The 7581-nt window shown below is 40.5% G+C and overlaps 1 protein-coding gene across 4 annotated transcripts; it reads left to right on the forward strand.

Annotated features, from left to right (window-relative positions):
- The first annotated feature begins 1071 nt into the window (after positions 1-1071).
- LOC147618200 (uncharacterized) lies at positions 1072-3984 on the forward strand. Of its 4 annotated transcripts, none has more exons than XM_086774633.1 (3): positions 1072-1370; positions 1760-1825; positions 2657-3984. In XM_086774633.1, the coding sequence occupies exon 3, from the start codon at positions 2663-2665 to the stop codon at positions 3791-3793; it is 1131 nt and encodes a 376-aa protein (XP_086630759.1). In that variant the 5' UTR covers positions 1072-1370; positions 1760-1825; positions 2657-2662; the 3' UTR covers positions 3794-3984. The 4 variants fall into 4 exon arrangements, with proteins under 4 accessions (XP_086630759.1, XP_086630758.1, XP_086630757.1 ...); XM_086774632.1 differs by lacking the exon at positions 1072-1370 and adding an exon at positions 1380-1562; XM_086774631.1 differs by lacking the exon at positions 1072-1370 and having other exon boundaries at positions 1574-1825.
- Positions 3985-7581: the final 3597 nt, after the last annotated feature.

Here is a 7581-nt window from a genome sequence, read left to right on the forward strand (position 1 = left end):
AAAACACGTGCACAAAGTGGAACTTGGCATGATTCCTTTTATAAAGATATAGAACGGCACACAAACATAAGTAAGGACATGGAAAGAGCATAAGAATAATAACAAGAATTCTATATGGAAGCTAAAGGACATTTGCAAACTAATGTGATTAACACACATCTTTATATTAGACATGGTATGGTATGCACACGTGTGTGCACACAAGTTTGTAAACACACACACACACACACACACACACACACACACACACACACATTGTGTGTGTGTGTGTGTGTGTGTGTGTGTGTGTGTGTGTGTGTGTGAGAGAGAGAGAGAGAGAGATGCACTTATGAGAACTGGATAGCATGAACCACATGTGCACTCATAGAATCATTCACGTGGTTCTTGAATTTGCATCTTATATTCATGTTGTATAAATTAAAGTATAGTTGGAATTGTTCCAGTAAGGTGCAAGCTTTGATATAGGCTGATTGTGAGATGGTGTTCACATGTGGAAAGTTTTTTGTGTATTGAAGCTATGCTAAGATCATACTTGAATTTGAGATGAGGTGAGTAATTTGGGGGGGGGGGGGGAAAAGCCACTGGTTTTGTGTGGTTTTGTGTGTCATGAGCATAGACCCTGGATTTTCCACTAGTGAATCACAGAAAAGATACGTGTATTATAAATGAACACCTTTGCAATGTTCTATGTGTGTGTGCATAAGTTTGTGAGTAGAGGTCTCTCTATGTAGGCTAGAATTTAGATGGCCATTTTACATATTTTAGGCTATTTTGAACGTATTTTTATGTGAAAAGTTCTCAAATGAAAGTCAATCAAAACAAAAAATATATATGCATAAGTTTACACGCAAGTGAAGGCTTTGCAATGTTGTATGTCTGCATGCATAGTTTGTCTCCCCCCCCCCCCCCCCCCCCCCCCCTCCTTCTCTCTCCCTCTCGCCTCCCCCTTCTCGCCCATGTACATATATATGCCTTCGCCCCTCTCTTTCTCCCCGCTCCACAAGTTCAAAGCGCAATGTATGTAAAGGAAGGAAGCACACAATAATATACTAGACAGATGAAGCGCAGTAGTGTCTGTAAAGAAGGAAGTTTTGTAATCCAGAGCACAAAACTAGTGGCGGGTAATGGCAAGTCCACGTAGGACACAAGGAGGGAGGCCCACCTCCACTCAGGAGCCCGGGAGGGGGGACCGGATGCAACTGACTGTACGCGTGTACAGGCTCTGGGCGCCACGTGGCCACTAGTCTCCCTGTGTCTTCTTCAGGAGTCCGTCAGTTCATTGTGTTGCTGCTTTGTTTGCTACTCAAGAAAGCTTTTTCTCATCTTTCCCAAAAAGCAAAAAGCAAAACAGCAAACCCTAATCACAGAATGTAAGATAATGTTCTTTCAATTCTCTTTTTTTCTTTTGGGCTAGCTCTCTAATTTGCGTGCAGCTACACGTTCATAATCAAAAGAAAGCTGTTAAGCACTAGTATTATCTATCAAACGCATTAAGCTAAGCAGTAGCTACAGATTCAAAGCTTGTGTTATGCAGGATGAAGAGATGATAGTGTAGAAAAAGGGTGTGATTTCAGTTGCTTTTTTACTGTATATTTGATGGATAATGGTGTTATTTGCGTGGGATTATATTTTCATGGGATCATAATAGTGTAAAAGAAGGGTGCAATTTGAGCAGCTGCTCTAACTGAAATATTTGATGGATAATAGTGTTCTCTGCACCTTCATATACAGTTTGTAATTGTGTGCTATAACTGGGCAGGAGATGGTTCTAAGATCTGACGGTTTCTGCAGCAACCCAATTGAGTACTCGCCACAGGCATAGCAGGTCCGTGCCTCTCTCGACTTTGTCACGGGCCGAGTCTTGCACTTCAGTATACACACATGATCATTACTGCATCTTGGGAAAAAGCAAAAATTAGTCTTCATAATATTAAGGCTCTCCACCTTAGCTCTCTACCTTAGTATATTATCCCAGAGCTTGATTAGTTTCTTGAAATACAGAACTATCGGATTTTCCAACTTGGTTTATATCATAGCTTACTAATTGCTCCTGCAACCTAGTTTTGCAACTTCGTTGATAATATCATAGTTTACTACTTCCTCATGCAGCCAAGTTTTGCACCTTGGTCTCCGTCATTGTACATGTTCATCAGCTTGATGCATCACTACATGACGTTTTAGGGCTTCTGATCAGGGTGAATCAGAGATCTATTCTGTAGATCCTTGATGTTTCTACCACTTCTACACGCTTATTTTGAGAAATTTCTTACATGCAATCAAGCACAAAGTTTGTGGGGGGCTGATTTCTCAATAATTTGGATGCAAATTATATGGTTGTTGAATCTCTTTCATGAGTAAGTTTATTAACAATGATTATGCCCCATGGGTGGAAAGTAATATAATACTCACATCACTCAGATCCTCACTACTTTCTAGGGCTTTGAATGCTAGCAAAAGGGTCCATTTAAGCCATTACTTGCTGTACATCAGTTCACAATCTTGAGATTTATGTTATTATGATGAGATTTACTGTAAAAGTGCTAGTAAATCTTTGAATTTTCTACCACATTTGGAAGGTTTGCATGCTTGTTTTGCAAGTTTTGCTACCAAATGTTTATAACCTAAGGTTTCTGGAATGATAAAATTGTGACTGCAGATTGCCATGCAAGAGAGAGAGTTAATCAAGCCCACTAGTGAAGATGTGCTGGCCGGCAGCACGGGATCCAGGCCAAGATTTAAACCCCAGATTGCCACTGAAAATAATCAAGCATTAAGATGTCCGAGGTGTGATTCTGGCAACACTAAGTTTTGTTATTACAATAATTACAGCTTACTGCAGCCTCGCTATTTCTGCAAGAGCTGCAGAAGATACTGGACTAAAGGAGGAGCCCTCAGAAATGTACCCATTGGTGGAGGTTGCAGAAAAAACAAGAGAATCGGCAGACAAAGAACCTCATCCGAAATCCCACCCACAACTAATCACATGATTAGTAGTCAATTAGACCCTAATTGCACACCCTCATTCTCTTTTGACGCAGCCGCAGGTGCAGCCACCTTATCGCCGACTAACCCATCAGCAAGAGCATCATTAAGCTTAATGCAGCCCGGTGATTCTCCTGCAGCTAGCTTGCTTTATTTTAATCTCCCCACAGATGGTATCAAAGATGGTGGTAATCCATCGCTGCAAGCAATGCTGAATCCATCATCAACTGATCATCAGCCAAACACTGGCTTGTTTAGTAGGCAATTGGCTGCATATTTACCTAGTGGCTTGGCAAGCCAGTACTTATCAAACGTTGGAGAAGCCCTTCCTTTGCACAATATGGGCTTTAATCCAGCTAGCACTGATAATGATTTTTTAGCTGCTAGTTCCTCGACTGGGGAGCAGTTAATTAATAGCTCTTACATTCATGCAAACCCTCATGTTGCAGCTACAAGTACAGATTCAAATCATGAAGTTGGATTCAAAGCTTATAGTTTGGCCTTCGATGGCTTCAATGCCACAGATCAACATCATCATCGTCATCACAATGATCATATTTGGGTTAAAACCCCAAATGAACAAAAGCTTTTGGCAGATCAAAAGATTAATCACATTGCTGCCATGGAAAAGCAAGCAATGGAAGGTCCCACATACACCCAACTAAGGCCGAATTTGTCTCCAAAAGTAGAAGAAGGATGGCAAGGGCAGGCTGGTGCTAGTACTGCAGATCAAGCTGTTAATTATTGGAATAATGGAGGTTGGCATGACATACCTGGATATAATCCTGCTGCTGATCAGCCATTCATGTAGATTTTCCATAGTAATACTGGTTTGTAGATCATCATCAAGAATTTAAATAGGAACATTTCGTTTGAGAGGGCAAGCCCTTGCTTTATATAACAATATAACACTGTATATGGCCATATTCAAGTGGAAAGGCAAACTAGAATATCATTGAGAAGATGCAATCACCAGGCTTGGTGTCCATCTTAAGTGAGAAATTGTGTAGCTATGTAGTGTTATTCTCCTTTTGTATTTGTTCGTGCTGTGGCGTAGATGAGTCTTCAACAGTTTTAAATGTGAACTCATCTTCAATCGTAGGCTTTCTTGAATATTGGAATTAGCTACCAGTCTCTTCTTTTTTATACGGTACACTCACGACCACAAGGGAATCACCCTTTCACTTGGCCAGAGTGAAAAACAAATAAGCCAACAGTCTTTTGTTTGTGTATTTAGAGCAGGGCTTACATAAATCGCAACTAAGGACACATCATGGAGCCAAGTTAATGTGCCATATGGATATGCACCATATTGCAGATCAGAGTGTCATGATAAGGCTGGAGAAGTATCCATGTTGGTGAACTCAATGTGCCATCAATGCACAACATGAAGGATAAAGATGGAGTGGCAGATTACATGGACGTCCCATCTGTACATGCCCGCCTAGAAGGATGTAAACTAGAGTTGGAGAAGGAGCCGTGTTGATAAAGTCCTAGTGCCATCTCTACGCTACATGGCTTGAGTTGGAAAAGCAAGCATCCATGGTGGATGGCATGGTTGGTGCCATCCGTACAAAGGATCTAGAATAAAATTTGTTGCAATATCCATGATGGGCAAAATCCATGTGCCATTTGGTACTGTCTCTGTATGGAAGGATCTAAAGGTGGAGAGCAATTTGATCTTTACACACCTAGGATTTGAAGGTGGAGCTAGAGTGCTCCATGGTAGATAAAAATGAGGTGTCATTTGTACATGGCCCATAATGTTGGAGACAACACATGTTCTCCTGCTGTTTATCACGGGTTCCAAAGTCAAAGGGTAGCGTGTAGTCATAGCGTGTGAACACTTCTTATGAGTGTAATAGCATATTTATGTGTGTTTGTGTGTGAATACCCTCTTAGGCTTGGATAAGATATCATGCAAGTATGTAGGAAGTTTCCTTGGGGAGACTTAGTCTAGGTTTGATTGAGTTAAAAAAAAGGCTTTATGCCTATACAAGCATTTATTTGGTGGAGGTTGAAGCTATCAATACAATCATCATTTATTCGTGCAAATATGGTCTTTTGATTATTGACTTTGTTATCTCTCTCTCTCTCTCTCTCTCTCTCTCTCTCTCTCTCTCTCTCTCTCTCTCTCTTTGCACCAGCACACAATAGCTATGGAATTCCATCCTCCATAGTTACTCATCTATAATCCATAGTTTTACCAAGTTGGTATAAGAGCCTCGCTAATGCACTTGCTCTTCACCATGCCTAATACTTGCCGCCTCTGCCAAACATCTTCACATTAGAGCCAGGACCAACTGTGGCCAACTGCAGTAGTCACCTCTGAAACAGTGCCGTCTGCTTACGCCCCACTAGTACTCATGTTTGGTGCACAAGGAAAGTGCTCCAGGTTTAGATTGCTAATAAAGTTTTTTGAGCTAAAAAACAAACTAGGGGACTCTCTCTCCTTACATTTAAACTCAATGAAAAGCATACTAACACAATTGGCAAGTATCAAATCTGCCATAGATGAAGACATCACAATTGCAGTCTTACTCAAAATTCTTCTAGATGAGAAGTATGGTAATATTGTTACCACTCTTACAAATCTACCAACATGAAGAAGTAGAAGCAAAAGGACTACACCAATACTAGGAATTTCTCTAAGGGCTTCACCAACAAAACCAATAATAACTGTGGATTCTGAGAATAGTTTCTTAAAGCAAAAGACCAAATCTTTTATTGTTGAAGATAATCAAGAAGAAGATGATGAAGTGGAGGCCTCACCAGAAGAGGCCAATCATATGGTTGACTCAGATTAGGCTTTTTAGGCTACTCTTGCTACACCAAAGACCTATTGGCCTAACATTCGACAAGAAACCTCCAACTAGGATTTGTATCAAACCTATGGGCATTATATATCTAATGTATCTAGATATGTATCTCTTAATAGAACATCCGTGTATATAGCATTTTATCAATACCTAGGCATTAGAACATCCATTGTAGGGGGGATGTTGAAAACAACACATGTTCTCATGCTATTTATCATTGTACGGGTTCCAAAGTCAAAGGGTAGTGTGTAGCCATAGCATGTGAACACTCCTTATGAGTGTAGTAGCATATTTATGTGTGTTTGTGTGTGAATAGCCTCTTAGGCTTGGATAAGATATTATGCAAGTATGTGTGCAAGTGTGTAGGAAGTTTCCTTAGGGAGACTTGGTCTAGGTTTTATTAAATCAAAAGAAAAGGCTTTATGCCTATACAAGCATGTATTTGGTGGAGGTTGAAGATATCAATACAATCATCATTAATTCATGCAAATATGGTCTTTTGAGTATTGACTCTGTTATCTCTCTCTTTTTGCACCAGCACATAGTAGCTATGGAATTCCATCCTCCATAGCTGAGTCATCTACAATCCACAGTTTTACCAAGTTTGTATTAGAGCATCACTGATGTCTCCATTGCATAATGCTTGCCGCCTCTGCCAAACATCTTCACACTAGAGCCAGGACAAATTGTGGCCAATTGTAGTAGTCGCCTCTGAAATGGTGCCAGTACACCCGCATATCTGGTCATCGTCACCTATTGTCCGACTGCTGTGCTGCACTTCTACCCGATAGGTGCACTACAGGCTCCAGTGGTGCTAGCTTGGTACATCTTGCCTGTATATCGCCCAACATCCCTTCACACAACTGCATCGTCAACCTCGTGTTGTTTTGTTAAGCTTATAAGCTTAATGTTATAAGCTTTAATAAGCAGTCGCTATCTGAACGCTCCCAGCGGGCCTGTCATCAACACGCTCTGCAAGTTGACTTTGCTCTGTGTGCAATCACTTGCCGTCTCTTTTGCCTTTGCAGCGCTTGTAACATCAGTGCCCATATCTCACGTCATCAATACAGTGGGCCCATAACTCACGCGTCGAGCTTGTGCTCTTGCCACTTCAATATCTACCGTGCCGCCAGTTGAGGTGTTTATGCTTATTCGCTAGTGTGCCGCCTGGTTGTTGCTAATTTGGTCACGCTATTGCCAACTCATCCTCAAGCACCTTCTAGATAACGTTGCTTATCTTTTTAAAAAAAATTAAAAGTAAAAAAAAGGGACAAAAACAATAAAAAATAAAAGAGAATCAAAAGCCTTCACAAGGCTCCATTTTTATTTACTTTAAAAAAAAGGAGATTCAAAAGCTTTAACAAGGCTCACTATGGGGCAACCATTTTTGTTGGGGAATATGCCTTGATTTGAGAATTTTTCTTTCATTCCTTTGGAGGGGTATTACACACATTAATTTTGGGCTAATTTTTTTTATCTTTAATATTTTATGTTGCTCTTGCATGTGAATGGGATAGACACTGGCTATCATTGGCTAAGACCCTTGTCAAATCATTAGCATTTTCATTGAATTTTCGATCAAGGGGAGAAATTGTGTGAAGTGATCTCAAATTTTGAAAAGGATTCAAACACTGATCTTGACCTATAAAGAGTAAGACATATCCTCACTCATTAATCATGAGCACTCGAGCAAAAATCGATAAGCTTGAAGAAGAAGGTCTCCACACATGGCAGACGAAGGTCAAATTCACCCTTATGAGAAAAGGGATATGGAATGTGG

This window comes from Cibotium barometz, chromosome 35 (genome assembly GCF_041138505.1).
Source record: "Cibotium barometz isolate CiBa-2024 chromosome 35, ASM4113850v1, whole genome shotgun sequence".
NCBI classification, from domain to species: domain Eukaryota; kingdom Viridiplantae; phylum Streptophyta; class Polypodiopsida; order Cyatheales; family Cibotiaceae; genus Cibotium; species Cibotium barometz.

Excerpts from the sequence above, each read along its gene's own strand:
- LOC147618200 (XM_086774633.1), top strand. The coding sequence starts at position 2,663 with ATGCAAGAGAGAGAGTTAATCAAGCCCACTAGTGAAGATGTGCTGGCC.